General features: G+C 37.4%; 1 protein-coding gene and 1 pseudogene across 1 annotated transcript in view; one reads left to right on the forward strand and one right to left on the reverse strand.

Annotated features, from left to right (window-relative positions):
- M1ap (meiosis 1 associated protein) overlaps nt 1-24,256 on the reverse strand; it is a 106,864-nt gene extending 82,608 nt beyond the window's left edge. Inside the window, exon 1 of the mRNA XM_076832761.1 lies at nt 24,017-24,256. Coding sequence (XP_076688876.1) covers nt 24,017-24,256 — 240 coding nt within the window. The remainder of the gene's footprint in view (nt 1-24,016) is intronic.
- LOC143380681 (aldo-keto reductase family 1 member B10 pseudogene) lies at nt 9,892-10,828 on the forward strand (annotated as a pseudogene).
- Nucleotides 24,257-24,726: the final 470 nt, after the last annotated feature.

The raw sequence follows: 24,726 nt of genomic DNA on the forward strand, positions 1-24,726 counted from the left end.
GGTTGTGCAAATATATATATTTTTTACCCAGTCATATAGCTGTTTGAGTTACAGTTGTAGGCAGTGACTTATTTATGTCTTGCTTTTTGCCTTAATATCCACCCCCAACATAGCTCTCCTATTTCCCATCCCTTCATCTCAATATTTAGTTTTAAATTAGATCAATATTCATTTACTTCATTATGGTTGTATAAAAATTATTGGCATCTGAGTCATGTGATATAATTACTTTTGCTTTCCTATCCATTTTTTCCCTAGAGTTAACCTTTAAGTTTGCATAATTTTCTACTGCCTTAAATCCTAAACTTTTCATCAGTTGTCTAAATCTCCTCTCAATATATTAAGATACTGTAGCTATTCTGTCACCTTTATTTTTCTGAAGACCTGTCTCCCAGGGTGGAGCCTTGTGGCTTGCTTTCTATCTGGAGTGTTTGTTCATGTGCTGTGCTGGGTGTACACTGCAAACAGGGATATGTGAGCCATCATCCTGGAGTTTCTTTTTGTGCTTTTGTATTGAAACTCGTCTTCTGGATCCTACATTGGTTTCTTTCTTGGTTTACGCCCTCTTTTTGGAGAATATATTCTTCAGAGGCTCTCAGGAGAGGGTTAATAGGAGGAAAAATTTTTGAAAATATATTATATTTAATGAATATATGATAATTGTATATATTTATGGGGAATACTGTGATATTCTAAACACATGTACATAATGTATAATGATCAGAATAACTGACATATCTATCAACTCAGACATTTGTCATTTCTTTTGTTGGGAACATTCAAAACCCTCTTTATTATTTTGAAATATTCAGTTAATTGTTGTCAACCAAAGTTACCATATTGGGAAAAATTTATTTTTAGACTTTTTATGTCAGAAAATGTCTTATACTTCACCTGCATATTTTTGGGCATGGGGTACCAGGGATTTAACTCAGGGCACTCAATCACTGAGCCACATCCCTAGCCCTTTTAATATTTTATTTAGAGACGGTGTCTCACTGAGTTGCTTAGTACCTTGCTTTTGCTGAGGCTGGCTTTGAACTCACAATCCTCCTGTCTCAGCATCCCTAGTGGCTGGGATTACAGGCGTGTGCCACATTTGATTAATAATTTAGTTAGATGACAGAATTAGACAAAATTTTCCTTCAGAATTTTGAAAACCTTGCTCCACTGTCATCTAGCCTTCTAGGTTGCTTTTGAGAAGACCAAAGCATGGTTCCTTCCTTCTTTTCTTCCTCTTTCTCTTTTTCTTTCCTTCTCTCTTTCCCTACCTCTTCTCACCCCCACTTTCTTTTGTTTTGGTGTTGGTACTGGGGATGTGGGAATGGAACCCAGAGGTGTTCTACCACTGGGCTACATTCCCAGCCCTTTTTATTTTGAGACTAAATTGCTTAGGTTGATCCTCTTGCCTCAGTTTCTCAAGTAGCTGGGATTACAGGCACATGTCACCATTTGTAGAAGAACTAAGTCTTTCTCTCTTGAGTAAGATTTTAAATTTTGTTCTCAGTTTTCAGAAGTTTCATGAAATGTATCTTAGTGTTAATATATTTTCATCTACTGTTCTGGGCACCTGTGGTCTCCTTTAATCTAGAAACATGTTGAGTTCAAGGAAAATTTCTTTATCTCTTTGATGATTTCCTCTCTTGTATTTTCTCTTTCTATAACTCCTATTGTTTAGATGTTGGATACCCTGAACTAGTTTGCCAGTTTTCTTATGTATTTTTTCCTGTTATTTATAATTTTGCTCTTTTGGAGTTAGGCTTAACTTATCTATGAATATTAACCTTTCTATTGATTTTTTTTTTTGTACTGCAGATTGAACCCAGAGGCAAAATTGAGCTACATCCCCAGCCCTTTTTAAAATTTTGAGACCAGGTCATGCTAAGTTACTTAGGGCCTCAATAAGTTGCTTAGGCTGGATTCAAACTTGCAATCTTCCTGCCTCAGCCTCATGAATTAATAGGATTATAGGTGTGTGCCACTATGTCCAGCTTCTTATTGAGTTTTCAATTTCAATTATTAAAATTTAAATTTTCAAGAGTTCTTTTTTGTTCATGGACTTTAAAAAAAAGCATCCTCTATCCTGGTATATCTTTTTCTCTAACTATGAGGATATCAATGATAGTTTCTCTGTTTGTTTGTATCTTCTTGCATAATCTGTTTTCTCCAAGTTTTATTTTTTTCATTTCTTTTGGTTTTGGTATCTGCCATGGTTTAAATGTCCTCACCAAAACTCATGTTGAAAGTTAGCTCCCACTGTGCGGCATAAAGAATTGGTACCAGATGGGACCTTTAAGAGGTGATTGGGTCATGAGGGGAAAGCCATTCATGGATTCATGTCTGAGTACATTATTCAGGGAGTGGGTTGGTAATTACAAGAGTGAGTCTGTCATAAAGGCCAGTCGGGGCAGTACCCTCGCCATGTGATGCTCTGCACGATCTCTTGGCTCTAAAAAGTCCCACTGCCAAGAAGGCTCATATAAGATGCAATCCCTAGACCTTGAACTTCCTAGTCACCAGAACTGTAAGAAATAAATTTCTTTCCTTTATAAATTACCCAGTCTCAGGTATTGAGTTATAGAAATAGAAAATGGACTAAGATTATGTCTATATTTCATGTTAGTTTCCTAAATTGTGTGTTGATCCTTGTTGTATCTGCTTTATTTGCAAATTGGGCACTAAAAAAGTTGTGGTGAAGCCCTATATACCTGGTAGGGCTTGATGACTAGGTTTAGCTATAGGTGATTAGCCTGAGCCGTTCTGTTGCAGTCTCTGATCTCAGTATCTGCATTTCTTTCTTGGTCAGCAAAAGCCATTCATGGAAGGAATAGGCTTCATTACCAGCATTTTGGAAACTAAGTGAATGAAAGGGACTGTGTGTTGTTGGGAGAGTTTTCAGCATTCAATATGAGACATTCACTTAATTTCCCTATTTAGATAAGTTATTCTCATCTTTAATTGTGCTTGGTGTTCCCCTAGGTAGAGTCCTTCTATAGAAATGAAACTTCCAGTTTTCTGTTGGAGAAAGGATGGTTCAGTTGTTTCACTTTGGGAGTAGAGGAGAAATTGAAAGGCCAAATGTTCAACTATCTCTCTACTTTTAACTCTATTGCCATTCTTACCATCAGAGGTACTTGTTTTTTTTTTTTTCATTTCTGGATATTTTTAAGAACTTGGTAATTTCCTCCTTGGCTTTCCCAATATTTGCTTAAGATTTAGTATTCTTGAAACTTCCTAGTCATTTATCATATGCCCATCTTTATTATAGCTTCCAAAACATTGTTGTGTTTTTTTCCTTCTATTACTTTTATCTGTCTTTCTCTGTTTTTACTGGTGGCAGAGATTTTTAGTTGTCTCTTGATATCTGTCCTCATCTTTTAGGTAGCAGAACTGAAGTTTTAGGTGGATGACTATTTGAATTAGTGGCTATACTTCCCAGACTCTCATATAGCTGGGTGTTTTAATATGTTTATGTTCTGGCCAATTGGATGCAAGCAAAAGTGATGACTGCAACTTTTGGTTGAATGATGTCTTTAAAGGGAGAGGGACTGCATTTGCTCTCCTTTTTTTCCCTGCTTCTGGATGGAAGACAGGATGAGGAATTTAGGTAGTACAGCCAACCTGGATCATGGGAAAGTAGCTGTGTGGCAGATGGTAGTTAAATGGTGAAGAAACAAGTTAGGGCTATGATTTTCTATTGATTGCTGAGTTACCATACCAGCCCTAGATTGTCTAAAATTAAGAAGTGAATTTCTATCTTATTTAAGCCATGTTAGTTTTAAGGCTTCTGTTATTCTCATTTGAATCTAATCTTAACTTATTCAATGTCATTTAAAAAGTTCCTCTCTTTTTAAAAATTTCTCTCTTTTTGATAGTGTTCTGGAAGCAACTATAGTATACTAGTTTCTACTGACAATGTTGACAACAATCAAAAGGCTATATTTTTTCTTCATTTAAATTTTCTAATAACATTTTTTAAAATCAAACACTAAATGTATTTTTATCTTCAGAATGAAAACAAAGAAGTTGTTTTCTGCATTTTTCCTTTTCTCTCTTCCTCTCTCTCTCTGTTGGGAATTGAATGAAGGGCCTCACATATGGTAGGAATGTGTGAGTAGTAGTAGTATTACTACTGAGCTATACCTCAGTTTTTCTATAATTTTTAAAAATTTTAAAAATAGAATAGCTTACAGAATGTATTTATCAGAAGGAGATGATAACCTTCAGAAAAAAGATGTAATCTTCTAGTAATCTTTTTCTACTTAAGTCAGCAAGGTATTGTCTATTTAAATACTGAATGCAGTATTTTTTGGCAGTATTGGTATTGAGCTCTTTATTAGTTTTGGCAGTATTGGTATTGAGCTCTTCTTTCTGACAGTAATCAGATAATATGTTTAGTCACCATTTGAGGGTACTCCTGGTTCATATAAGTAAAGTTAAATGCCCAAGGTAGAAGAGAATATTTCCTATTTGCTTTTACAGGAGGAAATTGTGTGCCCAGTTTATCTAAAAAAAACACCACATCTTTGAGATACAAGTTCAATAGAAAGTAGGCTAAAATACAAATATGCTTTGCGCCCCCTTGAAAATGGAATCTGATCTCTCAGGAACTCACTTTTAATTACTTTGATTCTGGAAGTGATTTTAAAATGCAGGCTTTGCAGAAACATTAATTTCCTAGGATTTGAAGAGCTCCTATGAATTATCTAGGCAACATTCTAACAGTAATCATACAAATTGTTCAGAATTGAATTCCAAATATAAAACATGAAACTACCTGGGCCAGGGAACCAATAGGAACTCTTAGGTAAAGAAAGACTGAATGGTAGGAAAATGAGTCTGGTGTTCCCAAGTTATAGTTCTGCAGCTGCCTGAAATATACAATCTGGGTGTGAGGCATAATTAAAGGAGATGACACAGCCAGTTCAATCCCATAACTTTCCTCTGTGTCTCCACCTCACTTCTCTGGATGGGACTGTAGGGTTTTCACTGTAGAGGATTCAAACATGCTCCAGGGAGTTCCTGAGTGAAAATGTGGGTCCTTTGGATCACTCTACAGCTTGTTCTCTTTTCAGTGAATTATATATTGAAACTGGTGATGAGATTGTTGACAGTTATTATTTATAATACCACAAACTCAGGGTTGAATAAACTCAAATGAATATTGGGATGTTGTTTCCATGTAAGCATAGTAATTAAGTATGGAGCTCCTTAGCTAGGACCAATAGTAACCCATCTCAAAGAGAAAGCTGTCCTGGTATTTATATGACATCCAGGACCTCAAATTGGTCTTATTCTTATTTAGACACATGCTTTCAGGCAGTGTATATGGAAATTCACTCTGATTTCATCAGGTGTTTTCTCAAAGCTCTCTGTTTAGAGAGTGTCTGAAGGTGGGATGTCAGTACTGGGGATTGAATCCAGGGCCTCATGCATTCTAGGCAAGCAGGCAGAGTGCCACTGAGCTATATCCGCAGACCTTTTATTTTTATTTTAAGATCTTGCTAAGTTGCCCAGGCTGACCTTGAACTTATTATCCTCCTGTCTCAGCCTCCCAAGTAGCTGGGATTACAAGTGTGCAACACTGTATCCACTTTCCATGCCTAGATTCTATTACCAGAAAAAAATCAGATGTTTGGCTGAATATTTTGAAGAAAGCAACACAAATTTTATGGTTTGGAGTGAATCTTAACTATCTCACTGCACAGTGGTGAAGGCAAGTACTGACATGAGGTCAAGGGCATTCTCAAGGTGGTATCTCTGTAGGACTTAATTCCTAGAAATGTAGTTGAAAGGGTGTGCTCATGAAATCAAGGGTTGTTCTTAAATACCATGACATCCATATCTTTGCTGGAAGCATCAGTCACAAATGTATAAGCTGGAGTTAGTCCAGTATAAGCCAGGATTGAGGTAAAACTGAGGAGGGTTTCAGAAACTATAAAGCTGTGGCCCCCTCTAGTGGGTTATAAGAAAGTCAATATAGAGAAATAAGGAATAAACAATTGATAATGCTAGGTAAACTCCAAGAATCAGTAGACCTGGAAGACTCCAATATGGCTAATACTCATTGGACATCATATACATGCCTTGGCTGGAAAAATCCAAGAAGTTCTATTTCTTCTTCTTTTCTTTCTTTCTTTATTTTTATGTATGTATGTATGTATGTATGTATCTATCTATCTATCTGTTTATTTATTTATTTATTTTGCAGTACTGGGGATAGAACCCAGGGACATTTCATCCCTTAGTTATATCCCCAGCCCTTTTTATTCATTTTGAGACATGGTCACATGAAGTTGTCCATGTTGGCCTCAAACTTGCCATCCTCCTGCCTTATGAGGCCTCCCAAGTGGCTTGGATTACAGGCATGTATCTTTCCCAACTAAGAATTTTATTTCTATTAATTCTATTTCTGGGCTTTCACACATGAACTTTGAGATTATCTATAGATAATTTGTTCTAGGTAAGTTCAGGACAACTCACATGTATTTAATTGGAGGTTAGACTCAGCCATAAAGAATAATGAAATTATGTCATTTGTTGGTAAATGAATGGAACTGGAAAATATCATGCTAAGTGAAATAAGCGAGACTCCGAAAGTCAAGGGCCAAATGTTTTCTCTCACATGGTTGAAGCTAGAGAGAAAAAATGAATAAAGAGGAATCTCATGAAAATATAACAGAGACCAGTTGAATACACAAAGGGAGAATATGAGGTAGGGGGAAAAGGAGGGGAGGGACAGGATATGTGTTGGGGAATGAAATTGGCCAAATTGTGCTTTGTGCACATATGAATATATCACAATGAATTCCATTTTTACATATGATAATGCATCAATTTAAAATTCCATTTAAAAAATGGAAGGGTGTCAGGTGCAGTGATGCATGCCTGTAATTCCAGGACTTGGGAGACTGAGGCAGGAGGATCTCAAACTCAAGGTCAGCCTTGGCAACTTAGTGAGAATCTGTCTCAAAATAAAAAGTAAAAAGGGATTGGGGGTGTCGCTTGGTGATAGAGCATCTTATGTTCAATCTCCAGTACCACACACACACAAAATAAATAGAAAAAGTAAAATAAATTGAAGGGAGACCAGTAGAGTAGAGGAAAAAGATAATGGGGGAGGGAGGAAGGTAAAGGGAGGTATTTAGAAATAATATCGATCAAATTATGTTATGTGCATGTACAAATGTGTCACAACAAATCCCACTGTTATGTATAATTTTTAAACACCAATAAAACATCAAAAATCGGAATACAGTTAAGAAAGGGGATTAAAATTTTTTATGAAAAGGTAAAATCTTACATAAATTCATATTTTATCAGCATAAATTTGTTTTTAATATTTAATTTTTATTTATTTATTTTGAATACATACATTCACAGGGTTCAAACTTTGAAAGGCTATGTAGAAAAAAAAATTACTTTTCCACTCTTATTCTTTAGCTAACCAGTAACTTTCTGGAGATAATCAACATCACCAGAATCTGGGATTCTTTCCAGAGAAAGAAATATAAATTATTCAATCTTATCAATATTTTCCTAAATAGAAGGGACTACAATACTTTTCTGTGCCTTGATTTTGTTGATTACTGTATTTACATAATCATTTCATAAAAATGAGACTAAGTTGCTAAGGCTGGTCTAAAACTTGTGATTTTCCTGCCTCAGCCTCACAAGTTGCTAGCATTACAGGCATGTACCACTGTGCTTTATTTTTGGACTTTAAATTGTATATTCCATTGCTCTGTCTTTTCATTCCCCAGAATCATACTGTTTGGATATGTTCTTAATATCTGGTAGAAATAGTCCCTGGATAGTCTTTGTGTGTTTTTAATGTAAGCTTCATTATCAGGATGTCTGGTTATCCTGTTGGAAATTGCATCACATTTATAGGTCATGAATAACTGACATCTGTCTGAGTTTTCCTAAGAACACTGTTCTTCCTTACTATCATTTTTGCAAAATTAAAATAACTGGAAAGATATTCACAGTAAGGGTATTCTTCCAAAACCCTGCTTTGAAGGGAAATGAATAATCTTGGTCAGAATTATTTATATTAAGGACATAGTGGATATAAAAGGAAGTCTAATATTTTAATTATGAATCATCTGCCATGATTCCTTATAAGATGTTCAGAAGGATTTGATTATACTCAAAAATTAAATATGAGGTGATATATTGAGGTGTTCATTCTGGATAAGATTTCCTCCATGTATATTTTGAGCTCCCTCTGTAGATAGAAAATGTCAGATATAGATCAGTGTCAATGGATTTGAGGTCATGTTTTTCTTAAAGATTGGAATGTTCTATACAAAAGGTGACACCATTGTTCCTGTAATTTTCTTGAACTTTTAACTCTTGCTGAACTTATTATTCTGTAGGAAGGAAATACTGGCTTGCAATTTTTCCTGAATTATCAGAAAAGAATACGCCTCCTGGTTAAAAACCTATGTGTGATTTTTTTCAGGCTGGATTACAGGCAATTGAAGGTTTTGCCTTGTAGGCCTCATGGGGTGACAATGGGAGAGAATCTGCCCTCTCCGCACTACATTTAGTACACCACCAATGTATTGCTATCTGTGAAGGGGGTTGCAGACAAGGACTCAAGTCTGACAGAGCATGTTCTTAGAATAGTTGCATTCCTGATTCTGGTGCCTTCATTCTTAGGTCTCTTTATTTGAGCTCTTGGGCTAGGTCCTTTTCAAGGGCTTCTGCCAAGATGTCCATATGGGGGAAGGAGAAAGAAAACTTGAAGACACTTTTCCCTGCTCTCAATACTGAGTACTTTTCCACTCCCAGTCTTTCCTACTTGCTGTCCCAAACTCCTGAGAAAACTGTCAGAAAACTGCCCGAGTTTTTTGTTCAAGTTTCCCTCTACAGTGAGATGACTCCCATATCAATGCTGGTCCATTTGACCTTCAGCCAATGCACAGTTCCATCTGGGCAAATGGAACAGCAGAGTTGGCACTTTTCCCAGCTTAGACTCTTGCTTATACTATCACAGTAAGTGATTAAAGGCTTAACCCTCTCATTTTTTACTTGTTGATTTACTGTGATATCTGGCAGCTCAGCTCTCTTTCCTAGCTTAGCTAAGCTCCTGACAAGATTAAAGCTGTCTGCCTTTCTTTATGGAGTGATAAAGGAATCAAAGGATTCAACAAGGGCTATATTTACTGGGGAGTGCTGGGGGAACAAACAGCTACTTGTGTAGAAAAAATAGTCCCTTTGTTTGGGACATGGTCCTATCTCCCAACATCCTCCTATGTGATACCTTCCATTTGCCCTTCTAGATCACTCTCTACTTTCCTCTACCTTGTTTGGTGCCTCAGGAAGCAAATTTATAGGGACTGATTCAATGAACTCCCTCACATTCCTGCTTTAAGTAGGGTGTAGCCAATGGCATCAGGATTAGATCTAGATATGAGAGGAGAGTGAGATATGTAGGATATCCCCTACATATCCTCCCCACCAGAATATCATGAGATTGTTGTATCCCTCTACTGAATGTGACAAAGATTCTTTGCTTGTCCAAACTTAAATCAGGTTGTTAAGATTTTTTCTAGGCCCTCTGTATACTTCCTTGTACAAGTCTATTTTCGGAAAGAACACTCTCCCTTAATATCTGGTCACTCTCATTATCTGATCAACATCTGGTCACTCTCATTATCTACTGCTGGGCATGGAGGCGCACATATGTAATCCCAGCAGCTTGGGAACTGAGGCAGGAGGATCTTGTGTTCAAATCTACATATTTGTTTATATATATATATATAAACAAATACATATATAGTCAGGTACCACATGCAGTAAATGATGGTGGTGGTCTGTTAAGATTATAATGGAGGACATTAGACATCTATCTGCTCTCTCAGAACCATTTCTGCACCAATCATGGCCACCTTTGTGGAGCTCAGCACCAAAGCCAAGATGCCCATTTTGGTTCTAGGCACCTGGAAGTCTCCCCCAGGCAAAGTCAAAGAAGCCTTGATGGTGGCCATTGATGCAAGATATTGCCACATAGACAGTGCCTATGTCTATCATAATGAGAATGAGGTGGGAGAAGCCTTCCAGAAGAAGATCTAAGAGAAGGTGGTGAAGTGGGAGAACCTCTTTATTGTGAGCAAGTTGTGGTGCACCTTCTTTGAAAGGAAACTTGTGAAGGAAGTCTGTTGGAAGACTCTCAAGAATCTGAAACTAGACTATATGGATGTCTGTCTTATTCATTGGCCCCAGGGATTTCAGTGTTAGAAAGACTTATTCCCCAAAAGAATGATAAAGGCAACAACCTCATTAGTAAAGTAACATCTTTGGATGTCTGGGAGGTCATGGAGGAGCTAGTGGATGAGGGATTGGTGAAAGCCCTTGGTGTCTCCAACTTTAACCATTTCCAGATTGAAAGGATCTTGAATAAGCCTTGAATATAAGCCAGTGACCAATCAGGTCAAGTGTCACCCATTCCTCATCTAGGAGAAATGGATCCAGTACTGCCACTCCAAGGGCATCACTGTCACAACCTACAGTCCCCTGGGCTTTCCAGATATACTTGGACCAAACCAGAAGACCCTTCACTACTGGAGGACCCCAAGATTAGGAGATTGTTGCAAGACACAAAAAATCCTCTGCCCACATTCTGATTCAGTTCCAGATCTAGAGAAATGTGGTGGTGATCCCCAAGTCTGTGACACCAGTATACACTGTCAAGAATTTTCAGGTCTTTGACTTCACATTGAGTGATGAAGAAATGGAGACCATATTCAGTTTCAATAGAAACTGGAGGGTCTGTGTCCTGGCTGACCAGGCTCATTTGGTAGAATACACCAATTACTGAACCTGAATCTCCTGATGACACACCTGGTAGATACTTTCTCTTCAATGAAGTAGAACTTGATCTCTCTGAGGCCTGTTTTAGCCAAGTTTATGTGTCTGACCTTGTCAGATACAGAAAATGTTTTTTAAAAAATTTTATTGCTGCATTATAATCGTATATAATGGTATTTGCTATGCCCTAATTGAACATGCATGCAACATTAGTTGCTCAATCTCTTTCTAGAAGCTTCCTTTCTTTCCTGTCTTCTTTCTCTCCAGCTAAGGTTTTATTTAGATCCATATGTTGAACCAGGGGAAGACTTATCACTGGGAAGTGTGACTCAGATGAGCAATTTCTTCCAATTTCTTATTTTATCTGAACAAATGTTTATTAAGCAATAGGATCTCTGCTAAAATTGAATATGCAAAAATAAAAAAGAATTTTAAAAAAGATTATAATGGAGCTGAAAATTCCTGTCACCTAATGAAGTCACAGCCATTGCATCATCAGAATGTAGTAATGCTGGTGTAAACAAATTTGCGTCACTGCTAGTCACATAAAAGTACAGCAATACAATAATATACAGAACATGTTACTTGATAGTGATAATAACCTACAATGTTACTACTTTATATATTTACCTTAGTTATTTTAGAGTGTACTTCTACTTATAAAAAAGTTTACTGTAAAACAGCATGCCAATATTACAACAGCAGCAGCCTTATACATCTTGTATCTCTTGACTGCATAAAGAGACCATGTTGAGTGATGGACCTCCACCATGTAGGTTTGTGAAAATGTATTTCTATGATGTTCCCCTAATGACACATTCATCAGCACATATTCCTGTTTTTAAGTGATGCACAACTATTATTAGGTTATAAGTGAAAGATATGAAGAAACATTTAGCGATGCCTCCTGTGCAGTAAGAATTCCATAATACCTGCTTAATGTTATTAACATATTACCGAGTAGTAATTTCTGTGAATTGTGTATCTGAAAATGACCAATAAGTGTTTTGTATGTTTGTATATTTGTAATAAGAAGATTAGTGGTTACTGTAGAGAGAATTTCTTAGAAGAAAAACTGCCAGTGGAAAGGATCTGAAGATTAAATTCCTCTATCTGAGGATCAAGCTCTCATCATCTAATTCAAGGTTTTGGTATATCTCCAAAAGGGCATTTTGATAGTTTTTAAAAAATATACAAGATTCCAAGATGGCCGCGAATAGAGTGCATCACACCCTGTGTACCGCATCACTGCACAGGTGAATAACGAGTTAGAACGACAAAAAGCTATCTTGTTAGGAATTTACAGCAAAATTGGGGTGCACCGAAACCTAGAGGAAGGATTTCCATCACTGAGGACTGGTTATAGAGTCTCAAACACGAGCCAACTGTGCGACCGGAGATCCAGGCTGACTGATCCGCCACCTGTCACGCGGCCCGTCACACAGCCCGCCCCGCGGCTACAGAGGGCAAGGCACCGCCGAGAAGCGACCAGCAAGCAGAGAGAAACTGTGCTACGGATTCTGTGGAGTCCTGCTGGCTGTGCCCTCACTGAGCTCCGGGCTGAGTTCAGGGTTTGAGATGGGGAAGGAAGCGGTCCAGTTCTATCCCCCACAACGGAAAGTCCACCAAGGAAGCCAGCGGCCACCATCTTGGAGAGCTGATGTCACCACCATCAGTCTCCGACAGATTGCAACAATAAAACAGGTGTGTGATATTCAGCCCATCTCCCATATAGCGGGGAATTCGCATAAAATCTCTCCCAGGATTTCTGGGGGAGGGATTACCAGAACGAGCCTGCATAGAGACTTGGGGAAAGGTAGAGACACCTGACCTCCAACTCCCCCTCCCATCAGGGGCGAAAACAAAACCTGTCTTGCCAGCTCTGGGGGAGGGGCAAGCGGAAAAAATCAAAACAATAGGGGGCTGGTTCCCAATAGCCACCCTCCACACCCAGCAAACTGCAGGCCCAGAGTACAGTTTGAACTGCCGAGAGGCATCACACAGGGAAAGGCCGGGCTAGCAGGAGAAGCCAGGGCTAGCAGGAGAAGCCAGGGCTAGCAGGAGAAGCCAGGGGACGAGAGGCCAGGCCCTTGCGACTGGGCGGCTAGAGACCGCCTGCCCACTGCCCGTGCGACTGGGAGGCTAGAGACCGTCCGCCCACTGGCGACCGATTGCCTGCCCGCTGCCTGCCTGACTGGGCAGCTGGAGACCGCCCGCCGGCCGGCGACCACCTGCCTGCTGCCCGCATGACTAGGCGGCTGGAGACCGCCCGCCCGCCGGCGACCGCACGCCAGCTGCCCGCGTGACTGGGCAGCTAGAGACCGCCCTCCTGCCGGTGACCGACCGCCTGCCCATTGCCCGAGGGACTGGGCGGCTAGAAACCGCCCGCCCAATGGCGACCGCCCGCGCGACTGGGCGGCTAGAGACCACCCGCCCGCAGGCGACCGCTCGCGGCCCCCATGACTGGGCGGCTGGAGACCGCCGGCCTGCCGGCGACCGCGCGGCTAGACCCCGAGGTGCGGCCCAGCAAGTATGGCGCAGAGACTCTAGGAAGAGGTCTATAGCCAGGCCTTCATGAAGTAGCCAACCGGGAGCTGAAACCAAAAAGAGACAGACCAGTCCCACCCCTCCCTTCGGACACCCCGGCAAGGAGCCTGGGGCCCGCCATAGCAGAGAGGTGACGTCACTGGAGTTTGGCCGACGGAATTCCTTCCCAGCAGAATCCACTTTAGTAGGCATATACCACCACAAAGGAGAGACATCAGAGATATACAAAACCAAAACAAATTTATAGGAGAGAGCAAAAACACAGCAATCAAACAGAGCTGGAAAGTAACATGAACAACATGAAAAAACAAGGGAAAAAAGAATTACAAACAATGCAGGACAACTTAAATCTACAGGAGGACCTAGAAGCATCAGAAACATGGATAGGGAAAGAACTCAAGGCATACCTAACTCAGATGGAACAGAATATTAGAGAAGACATGAGACAGAAAGTCCAAGCAATGAAAGTGTATTTTGAAAACGAATTAAACAAACAAATTCAAATGGCAAAAAAAGAGCTTTCCCAGGAGATAGAGATCTTAAAAAAAAAATCAAACAGTAATCCTAGAAATGCAGGAAACTATAAACCAAATTAAAACTCAAACGAGAATATAACAAATAGACTAGATCAAGTAGAAGTCAGAACATCAGATAATGAAGACAAAGTTTATCAACTTGAAAAGAATATAGTCAACACAGAAAGGATGCTTAAATCTCATGAGCAATCTATTCAAGAGATATGGGATGTCATAAAAAAACCAAACTTGAGAGTCATCGGGATAGAAGAAGGCATAGAGGTTCAAACAAAAGGAATGGACAACCTATTAAATGAAATAATTCTAGAAAACTTCCCAGAGATGAAAGATGGAATGGATTGCCAAATCCTGGAAGCCTACAGGACCCCAAACATTCAAAACTGTAATAGACCAATTCCAAGACATATAATTATGAAGATAGCCAACATACAGAACAAGGAGAGAATATTAAAAGCTACGAGAGAAAGAGGCAGATTATATTCAGGGGTAAACCAATTAGGTTAACGACTGATTTTTCATCACAGACTTTGAAAGCGAGAAGATCCTGGAACAATGTATTTCAAACACTGAAAAATAATGGATTCCAACCAAGAATACTGTATCCAGCAAAATTAAGCTTCAGATTTGACAATGAAATTAAAATATTTCACGATAAACAAAAGCTAAAAGAATTCACAGCCAGAAAACCAGCACTGCAAAGTATTTTGAGCAAAATGCTACAAGAAGAGGAATTGAAAAATAGTGCCCAAAACTAACAGTGGGAGGTATCTCAGTAAAGGGGGAGAAAAATAACCAAAGAGTAAAAACTAGCCAAACTTAAATAAATAAATAAATAAACATGACTGGAAGTACAAACCATATTTCAATTGTAACCTTAAATGTTAATGGCCTAAATTAACCAATCAAGAGACATAGGCTAGTAACCTGGATCAAAAAAACAAATCCAACAATATGCTGCCTTCAGGAGATTAATATGATAGGAAAAGGGAAAAGACATACACAGGCTGAAGGTGAAATGTTGGGAAAAATCATACCACTCACATGGCCCTCGGAAGCAAGCAGGAGTGGCCATACTCATATCAAATAAAATCAACTTCAAACCTAAGTTAATCAAAAGGGATAAAGAAGGACACTATATACTGTTAAAAGGAACCATCCACCAACAAGACATAACAATTATCAATTTGTATGCACCAAACAATGGTGCTGCAACATTCATAAAACAAACTCTCCTCAAGTTCAAGAGTCAAATAGACCACAACACAATAATTATGGGTGACTTCAACACACCGCTCTCTCGCCATTAGACAGATCCTCTAGACAAAAGCTAAATAAAGAAACTATAGAACTCAATAACACAATCAATAACCTAGACTTAACCAACATATATAGAATATATCAACCATCATCAAGGGGATACACGTTCTTCTCAGCAGCACATGGATCTTACTCAAAGATAGACCATATATCATGCCATAGGGCAACTCTCAGTAAATATAAAGGTGTGGAGATAATACCATGCACCATATCTGACCATAATGGAATGAAACTGGAAATCAATGATAAAAGAAGGAAGGAAAAATCCTGCATCACCTGGAAAATGAACAATATGTTACTGAATGATCAATGGGTTACAGAAGATATAAAGGAGGAAATCAAAAAATTCCTAGAGATAAACGACAATACAGACACAACATACCGGAATATATGGGACACAATGAAAGCAGTTTTAAGAGGGAAATTCATTTCTTGGAGTTCTTTCCTCAAAAAAAGAAAAAAAACCAACAAATAAATGAACTCACACTACACTTCAAAAACCTAGAAAAGGAAGAGCAAAACAACAGCAAATGTAGTAGAAGACAAGAAATAATTAAAATCAGAGCAGAAATCAACGAAATTGAAACAAAAAAAAAAACCATTGAAAAATTGATAAAACTAAAAGTTGGTTCTTTGAAAAAATAAATAAGATCGACAGGCCCTTAGCCATGCTAATGAAGAGAAGAAGAGAGAGAACTCAAATTACTAACATACGGGATGAAAAGGGCAATATCACAACAGACACTACAGAAATACAGAAGATAATTAGAAAGTATTTTGAAACCCTATATTCCAATAAAATAGAAGATAGTGAAGATATCAATAAATTTCTTAAGTCATACGATTTGCCCAGATTGAGTCAGGAAGACACACACAATTTAAACAGACCAATAACAAAGGAAGAAATAGAAGAAGCCATCAAAAGACTATCAACCAAGAAAAGCCCTGGACCGGATGGGTATACAGCGGAGTTTTACGAAACCTTCAAAGAAGAATTAATACCAATACTTTTCAAACTATTTCAAGAAATAGAAAAAGAAGGAGCTCTTCCAAATTCATTCTATGAGGCCAACATCACCCTGATCCCGAAACCAGACAAAGACACTTCAAAGAAAGAAAACTACAGACCAATATCTCTAATGAACTTGGATGCAAAAATTCTCAATAAAATCCTGGTGAATCGAATACAAAAGCATATCAAAAAAATTGTGCACCATGATCAAGTAGGATTCATCCCTGGGATGCAAGGCTGGTTCAATATACGGAAATCAATAAATGCTCTTCACCACATCAATAGACTTAAAGATAAGAACCATATGATCATCTTGATAGATGCAGAAAAAGCATTTGACAAAGTACAGCATCCCTTTATGTTCAAAACACTAGAAAAACTAGGGATAATAGGAACTTACCTCAACATTGTAAAAGCTATATATGCTAAACCTCAGGCTAGAATCATCCTAAATGGAGAAAAACTGAAGGCATTCCCTCTAAAATCTGGAACAAGACAGGGATGCCCTCTCTCACCACTTCTATTCAATTTAGTTCTTGAAATACTAGCCAGAGCAATTAGAAAGACAAAAGAAATTAAAGGCATAAAAATAGGAAAAAAAGAACTTAAATTATCACTATTTGCAGATGACATGATAATATATCTAACAGACCCAAAAGGGTCTACAAAGAAACTGCTAGAGTTAATAAATGAATTCAGCAAAGTGGCAGGATATAAAATCAACACGCATAAATCAAAGGCATTCCTGTATATCAGCAACAAAACTTCTGAAATGGAAATGAGGAAAACCACTCCATTCACAATATCCTCAAAGATAATAAGATACTTGGGAATCAACCTAACAAAAGAGGTGAAAGATTTATACAATGAAAACTACAGAACCCTAAAGAGAAAGATAGAAGAAGATCTTAGAAGATGGAAAAATGTACCCTGTTCATGGATAGGCAGAACTAACATCATCAAAATGGCCATATTACCCAAAGTTCTCTACAGGTTTAATGCAATGCCAATCAACGGCATTTCTTGTAGAAATAGATAAAGCAATCATGAAATTCATATGGAAAAACAAAAGACCCAGAATAGCAAAAGCAATTCTAAGCAGGAAGTGTGAATCTGGAGGTATAGCAATACCAGATTTCAAACTGTACTACAGAGCAATAGTAACAAAAACAGCATGGTACTGGTACCAAAATAGGCAGGTGGACCAATGGTACAGAATAGAGGACACAGAGACCAATCCACAAAATTACAACTTTCTTATATTTGATAAAGGGGCTAAAAGCATGCAATGGAGGAAGGATAGCATCTTCAACAAATGGTGCTGGGAAAACTGGAAATCCATATGCAACAAAATGAAACTGAATCCCTTCTCTCGCCATGCACAAAAGTTAAGTCAAAATGGATCAAGGAGCTAGATATCAAATCAGAGACACGGCGTCTGATAGAAGATAAAGTTGGCTACAATCTACATACTGTGGGGTCGGGCTCCAAATTCCTTAATAGGAAGCCTATAGCCCAAGAGTTAATAACAAGAATAAACAAATGAGACTTACTTAAATTAAAAAGTTTTTTCTCAGCAAGAGAAACAATAAGAGAGGTAAATAGAGAGCCTACATCCTGGGAACAAATATTTACCCCTCACACTTCAGATAGAGCCCTAATATCCAGAATATACAAAGAACTCAAAAAACTAAACAATAAGATAACAAATAACCCAATCAACAAATGGGCCAAGGACCTGAACAGAAACTTCTCAGAGGAGGACATACAATCAATCAACAAGTACATGAAAAAATGCTCACCATCTCTAGCAGTCAGAGAAATGCAAATCAAAATCACCCTAAGATACCATCTTACTCCGGTAAGATTGGCAGCCATTATGAAGTCAAACAACAATAAGTGCTGGCGAGGATGTAGGGAAAAGGGTACACTTGTACATTGCTGGTGGGACTGCAAATTGGTGAGGCCAATTTGGAAAGCAGTATGGAGATTCCTCTGACAGCTGGGAATGGATTCACCATTTGACCCAGCTATCGCCCTTCTCGGACTATTCCCTGAGAATCTTAAAAGAGCGTACTATAGGGATACTGCCACATCAATGATCATAGCAGCACAATTCACAATAGCTAGACTGTGGAACCAACCTAGATGCCCTTCAATAGATGAATGGATAAAAAAAAGTGGCATTTATACACAATGGAGTATTACGCAGCCCTAAAAAATGACAAAATCATGGCATTTGCAGGGAAATGAATGGCATTAGAGCAGATTATGCTAAGCGAAGCTAGCCAATCCTTAAAAAACAAATGCCAAATGTCTTCTTTGATATAAAGAGAGCAACTAAGAACAGAACAGGGAGGAAGAGCATGAGGAAAATATTAACATTAAACAGAGACGAGTGGGGGGGAGAGAAAGGGAGAGAGAAGGGAAATCGTATGGAAATGGTAAGAGACCCTCAATGTTACACAAAATTACATATAAGAGGTTGTGAGGGGAAGGGGGTGGGACAAGGGAGAGAATTGAACAACAGCAGATGAGGTAGAGAGGGAAGATGGGAGGGGAGGGGGATAGTAGGGGATAGGAAAGGTAGCAGAATAAAACAGTCACTAATATGCCATTATGTAAAAATGTGAATGTGTAACTGATGTGATTCTGCAATTTGTATTTGGGGTAAAAATGGGAGTTCATAAGCCACTTGAGTAAAATGTATGAAAGATGATATGTCATGAGCTTTGTAATGTTTTGAACAACCAATATATATATATATATATATATATATATATATATATATACACACATTTTTTGACATTTCTGTCCTTAAAAAGTAGCACAAAATTCTTGGGATTTTCTAAATAGACCATTATGTCATCTGCATATAGGGATGTTTTATTTCTTCCCTTCCAAACTGTATGCCTTTTATTTCCTTTTCTTACCTTATTTCAATGCCAATGACTTCTGGTGCTATGCAGAGTATGGATGGTTAGAACTGACTTCTTTGTCATGTTCCTAGTCTTAGAGGGAAAGCATTCATCACTTCAATTAAATAGGAAGTTAACTATAAGTTTTACATGAATGGGTAGGTATTGAATCTTGTCCAATGCTTGTTCTGCTTCAATTGATATAATCATCTAATTTTATTCTTTAATTTTTAAATATAGATTATTCTGAAAGGTTTTCAAACTTTAAACCAATTCACATCCTTTAAATAAACCCCATGTGGTCATGGTGTATTTTTTTAATATATTGGTGAATTCTATTAACATTCTGTTAAGTTTATCTCATGTATATGCATGAAGGATATTGGTCTTTAGTTTTCTTTTTTTTTTTTTTTGTACTGTCTTTGTTTTTGGTATGGATAACTACCTTAAAAGATGAATTGTGAATTGTTGCCTTCTCTTGTATTTTCTGAAAGAGATTGTGTAGAAACGGTGTTAAATCTTCTTTAAGTGCCTGGTAGAATTCCCCAAACCATGTGGAGATTTCTTTTTCGAAAGTTTTTAAATGATGAGTTTAATTTCCTTAATAGGGCTGTTTAAATGATCTATTTCATACTGGGTGATTGTGATAGTTTGTACTTTTCAAGGAACTGGTCCATTTCATCTAAATTATTAGATTTATGCATGTACAGCTGTTTGTAGCATTCTTTTTATTACCATTTGCATGTCTACTGGGTCTACAATGATAATCTCATTTCATTTCTGATATAGGTGTAATTTATATTATATTTTTTCTATTTCCCTTGTCAGATATCCTGTCAAGTGTACATGAAAGTCCTGGCTTTCCGCTAAGCCTCCTCTGACTCCTCAGCAGGGAAGGAGAGGTGCTTTATCACAATTCTGCAAGAGTGAACTCCCCACTTGGTCTTTACTGATAACTTTGAATTGTGTGTGTGTGTGCGTGTGTGTGTGTTTTCCTATGATGAATTGGTTGGAGTAGGGTGGTCTTTTGGCTAGAATAAGTAGGCTTTCTTTGTGGGGTGGTATTGTTTGGTCTGTCGAGTGAAGATGTTTCTCAGGACCTGGTCCAGGTTTTATAAGGCAAAAGAAACCCAGCAAACTGTTTGCTGTGTCATCTCTCAGATCTGTGGTTCCTATTTAGTGCAACTTTTCCCTTTTTTTTTTTTTTTTTTTTTTTGGTGATACTGGGGACTCATCCCAGGATATCATGCTTGCTAGGCAAGTACTCTACCACTTAGCTACATCTTGTGCCTTCTTTTTAATTTTCATTTTGAGACAGAGTCTAGCTAATTTGCTCAGACAGGACTTCCTTCTGCCTCAGCCTTCCATCTCGTCCTCTTAAGTAGCTGGAATTACACGTTTGTGTTACCACATCTGGCTCTTATCCTTTCAGAGTCTTCTTATGTTTGCGTTATATTTACTGCCCGGGGATTTATTTAGCAAGATAAATAAGAAATCTATTTAACCAATTTGTCCCATTAACTCAAATGTGAAACACCCATAAAACTTAACTATATTTTCTGTCTATATGATAATAATATGATATAAATTAATATAATAAAAATTTTATATATTAATATATTAATTATATAATATATGGCAACATACTAATTATGTATAATATTTACATGTAAATAAATATATAATCATATACATTAATAACTATATATATTATATTATACATAATCACACTATATTAATTCTAATGTTTTATTATATATAATATATAATACATAATAATATAATAATACAAATAGATTATGATTTCTAATCTATTATAATACACCTGTGTACATTTCTTTAAAATATTCAAGAATTAAAAACTTGGGGCCTAATGGGTTAATCTTGTCTGGTATTGGAAGTATCACCTTAGATTTTGAAAGATATTTGTTGGGTATAGAACTCTAGATTGACAGTATTTTCACTAATTTAAGGATGTTATTCTACTATCATATCTATCTATCTATCTATCTATCTATCTATCTATCTTGCAGTATTGGGGATTGAATCCAGAAGGATTCTACTGCTGCCTATATCTCTAGCCCTTTTTATTTTTTAAGACAGTTTTGCTAACTTGCCCAGGCTAGTCTCAACTTGCTGTCCTCCTGCCTCAGCCCTCCTGTATCACTGGGATTACAGGCACATGCCACGATGCCCAGCTCTATTATTTCCTTATTTAAATTGGTTCCATTAAGAAATCTTTTCTTGGTTAATCCAGGTCTGGGAATAAATATATAAGAACATGGGACAATCTTATCCTTCTAGAAAGCAAAAAATGCTATCAAACACTATTAGGATCTGGTTTAAAAACAAAAACAACAAAACCAAACAGCATCCAATGTGAAAATGTGAAGGAAATGTGGCTTCTCCTGGCCAAAGAGGGAACAGTTTGAGCATCAACAAGAACAATTATTGTAAAGGATTAAAACAATTATGTTAAAAAAGAAAGAAACCTTTTCTTGCAGTTAACTTTGTTTTACTGTATGTGATAATTAATGCCTTATTTCTCTCATTGAAAGTAGAAATATAACATTTCTGTTGGGTTTTTAAAGAAAGAAAAACAATATACATTGCTTTATGCTTCTTGGGTTACAGCATTATAAAAGTATAATTTTTGTAATTTTCTGGTTCCTTTTAAAATTTTCTCCTTAAAACAAGGTTATTATTATTTTTTTATGATGTGCCTTTGTGCAGTTTCCTTTATTTTCTGTGCCTGGCATTTGCTGAGCTTCTTGGATCTGTGGTTTAAGTTTTTATCAGAATTGGAGAAATTTTGTCCATTATTCAAATATTGTTCTAGTCCTCTGCACTTCTCTTTTGGAAAATCTAATTATATGTGTATTAGACTCTTAAAGTGGTCCCAGAGCTCACTGATGCACTGTTTAATTTTAAAAGTAAGTATTCTTATCTTTCTGTGTTTCATTTTGAATAATTTCTATTTCTTATGTCATTAAGTTCACTAGCTTTTTCTTTTGCAATGTCTTATCTGCCATTAACCCTATCATTATTTTCCATTCCAGAAGCTGAAGTTTTCACTTCTAAAAGTATGTTATGCAGTGTCTTGGATGCTATTTTCATATAAATCACGTTTTGGTTATCTTAGGCAAGAGGGTAAATCTTATTCTTGTTACTCTGTCTAGGGTGGAACAGTATGGGTGGAAATGTGGAAGAAGTGATAGTATGTTATTTTTGATACCAGGACATAAAAGGTATCCTAGCTTCCTCTTTACTATACCCCTCCCCTCACCTTTTTTTTTCCCCCCTGTGATGCTGGAAATTGAAACCCAGGGCCTTGTGCTGTGAGTCAAGCATTCTATCAACTGAGCTATATTCCCAGTCCTATCCCTTTCTTGAATCAGTTGCTCTAGGAGAAGCCAGCTGCCACAGAATGAAGACATTCAAATAGTTCTATGGAAAGATCCAACCGGTAAGGAAATAGGAACTCCTGCCAATAGCCATATTAATATTCCATCTTGGACCTGGATCCCCCAGCCTCAGTCAAGCCTCTGTATGACTAAAACTCTGGCTAACACCTTGATTACAACCAAGAAATTCCTAGCCTGAACCACCTTTTAGCTGCTTATGAATGCTTAACTCACAATAACCATGAGATAATGTTTATTGCTTTAAGTCATTGTTTTGGTATAATTTGTTTCATAGAAATATACAACGAATAGAGGAACCAAATTTTATTCAAGTTGTAAAAAACATTGGTTGAATCCCTTAATTAATTTTATTCATTCCCCATCGCCAACTCAGCCTAAATAACAATGCACGGACAGAATCACTAGACTTGGCACTTGGAGCATTTATACTCAAAACGTTCCCTTTGTGATTCATTTTGAAAAGCCCTAGCTTCTATGAACCTAAGACACATCAAAGAAATAAGGATATGTTATATTTTTTAATGTTGTAACCCAAGAAGCATAAAGCAATGTATGTTGTTTTCCTTTCTTTAAAAAACCAACAGAAACGTTATCTTTCTACTTTCAATAAGAGAAATAAGGCATTAATTAAAATGAGTTTATTCTAATCAGATATTACACTAATAATGTAGCAACAGATTTATGAAATTCCTCCCTTAGGAATCTTGAAGAATAGAATTTATGTCCATTTGATAAATATATTAGCAGCAAGGCTGCTTCAAGAAAGAAGATGCATAGAACCTCTAGAAGTCTTTCTCACCCCTGTGATTCTGAACTTTTTATATAAGGGAAAAAGGGAAGAGTTGAATTTTGTTTAAGAATAGATAGTTGCTTGTGGGGGTGCTTTGTAAAACATTATCCATGGTTCAGCCAATGCTTTTTAAAACTCTATTGGGAGTTTTATCCAAAGGGAATTAAGAGTTTTGCCTGAGTAGAACATAAAGAAAGTATTTTTATGTTTTTGCATAGTTAAGGTTTTCTGAAAAATAAAACTGGCCGCTGGGGTAAAGGACAAGTCTGTGAAGTTAAAGGGTGATTGAATAGACCCTTAGCCTCAGAGACCTCTGAAGAGATTTAGAGACTTATTTCCTTATACATTCAGATTTCAAAGTGGGTGAAAGGAGTCAGTTGTTTATATTTCAAAGTACTGTAAAGGTAAAGGTTTTTCTCCTTCTCTCAAGAGTGGAGTGGGGCAATGTGTAGCCTACTTCAACCTTAAATGTTAATAATTTGGAGAATTCTATGCAGGAGAAGCCCCCCATGTAGGCAAGATGATAGTCTAATAGTGCCACTGGAGGGCTACTGGATAAGGGAAAAAGTGTGGCTTTTACTATTAATAAAAACTATGATCTCTGTTCCATAAACCTCAAATTTGCTTTCAGGATAAAATAAATAAATACTCACCACAAAAGGAAGGATGCACTCATGTTGATTTTGTACCATGTATAAACTAAAGAGAGACATGCGACTGGGGCCCATCAAGCTGCAGGCTAAAGAAAAAAAGTTCTGCAGAGCCTCACAGAGGTTGGAGCAGATGTCAGCCCAGGTTGGTAAAGCAATGTGCACAATGAGAAGTCGAGGAGGTTGCTGGTTAGTTTGTGTGGCAGTAGAAGGCCCTTTACCAATAGCTCGCCCATGATGCATGGCAGCCAAACCAGGGGTAGAAGTGTAGCCACTATCTGGATATTCTGTATACCTATAAGGAAGGAAAGAAAAAACAACTAGCTTTCATAATGTTGAATTGGGTGCTCTGTTAAAACAAAGAATACTAGCTGAGAGGACTAAGTCAGAAGGAGTCAAATTGGGTACTAAAGCTTTTCTAGGCTATCCTGTATTAATAGTACCCAAGGGATCTAGATGTTTGACTAATGTAAGCATGAGATGCTTAGAGATGTTAAGTGGTAACAATATAGAAGTTATATAAAATCTAACTTTAGTTTCAGAAAAAGCTATTGGCACTTATAAACTTTTTTTCTTTATTAGTAGTTATTATATTGTACAGTAATTGGCTTGTATGACTGTCTCTCCCTTTATAATTTTCCCAAGGAAAACTTTGTCATGTTGACTTCATTCATTAGTACTGTATGTGTTTAGTACATAGTAATACTTAAAAA

The sequence above is a fragment of the Callospermophilus lateralis genome, chromosome 14 (assembly GCF_048772815.1).
Source record: "Callospermophilus lateralis isolate mCalLat2 chromosome 14, mCalLat2.hap1, whole genome shotgun sequence".
Taxonomy (NCBI): Eukaryota; Metazoa; Chordata; class Mammalia; order Rodentia; family Sciuridae; genus Callospermophilus; species Callospermophilus lateralis.